Source organism: Penaeus monodon, chromosome 19 (assembly GCF_015228065.2).
Source record: "Penaeus monodon isolate SGIC_2016 chromosome 19, NSTDA_Pmon_1, whole genome shotgun sequence".
Taxonomy (NCBI): domain Eukaryota; kingdom Metazoa; phylum Arthropoda; class Malacostraca; order Decapoda; family Penaeidae; genus Penaeus; species Penaeus monodon.
This window is the reverse complement of record NC_051404.1, coordinates 35,341,956-35,343,030: the sequence shown is the minus strand read 5'-3', so window position 1 is coordinate 35,343,030 and position 1,075 is coordinate 35,341,956. Positions and strand designations below refer to the sequence as shown.

The 1,075-nt window shown below is 34.0% G+C and overlaps 1 protein-coding gene across 2 annotated transcripts in view; it reads left to right on the top strand.

Annotated features, from left to right (window-relative positions):
• Positions 1–1,075, top strand: part of LOC119585194 (CDK5 and ABL1 enzyme substrate 2-like) — a 16,879-nt gene that overhangs the window by 15,042 nt on the left and 762 nt on the right. For both annotated transcript variants that reach the window (XM_037933844.1, XM_037933843.1), the window contains 3 exons: positions 336–475; positions 575–681; positions 865–1,069. In XM_037933844.1, coding sequence (XP_037789772.1) covers positions 336–475; positions 575–681; positions 865–1,069 — 452 coding nt within the window. The remainder of the gene's footprint in view (positions 1–335; positions 476–574; positions 682–864; positions 1,070–1,075) is intronic.

The following is a 1,075-nucleotide window of genomic DNA, read 5'->3' as shown; positions in this document are numbered from 1 at the left end:
CTCTCATCCTTTCCTCCCCTTTTTTCCCCCTTACACCCTCTCCTCCCATCTTCAGTTTTCTATATTTCTCCCACTACATATATATCTCTGACACAATTTTTTTTGAATGATTACTCACACTTATCACTGATAATAACTAAGAAAAGTAAAATTGATAATTTTAACGTTTCTAATATATCATTTTTGTAATAAGTTAATATAAGGAGTTCAAGTGTAAGAAATATGTAATATATATGTTTACTTTTTTTCAACTACATAAAAGTATTGAATTTTTATCAATTTTTTTATTTCTATGTTAAGACATGGGATTCTTATTTATTTCACTGCCTACACAGGTTGTGCTTGTGACTTGGAAGAATGGCGTTGCCCAACTGTTGGTCATGCAGCAAGTATACAGTATGTGCCAAATATGCTCGATGATCCTGAGTTACGGGCTGGCAAGCATCGCAAATTGCTGCGGTTTCCATCCTACATGGTATGTCACGATTGTTGATTCTCTAGTTGATTTAAATAATTGTTTGTATAATTTTATCTATAGGGTGACTTGAAGGTCTAACTTTTTCTGTTGTTTCAGACATCTGTTATGGATTATACTAAACCTTCAGAATTGAAAAAGGAGTTAAATGACAAGTTCCGTGGAAAATTTCCTCATATACAGTTGACTTTAAGTAAATTACGAAGGTAAGGGAGTTTTATTTTTTACTTGTGTCTCATGTTAGTTTTAATGATTTTATCTGAAAAAAGTGCTGTATACTTTATCATGTTAGTGACTGGTAAGTGAAACTTGTTAAGACTTATTTATAAGAGGACAAGGCTTTTCCAGATATAAAGCATGTTTGATAATATCTAAAATGTGGTTTCCAGTTTAAAACGTGAAATGCTGAAGATCGCCAGGCAAGACTGTGACATAGACCTCCTCACAGTGGCACAAGCTTATGTTTACTTTGAAAGGCTGATACTCAAGACCATTGTAAACAAGCAGAATCGAAAGTTGATTGCTGGTGCCTGTCTCATTCTCTCCGCCAAGATGAATGATGTTAAAGGAGAGACTTTGAGTAATCTCATTGAGGTACCT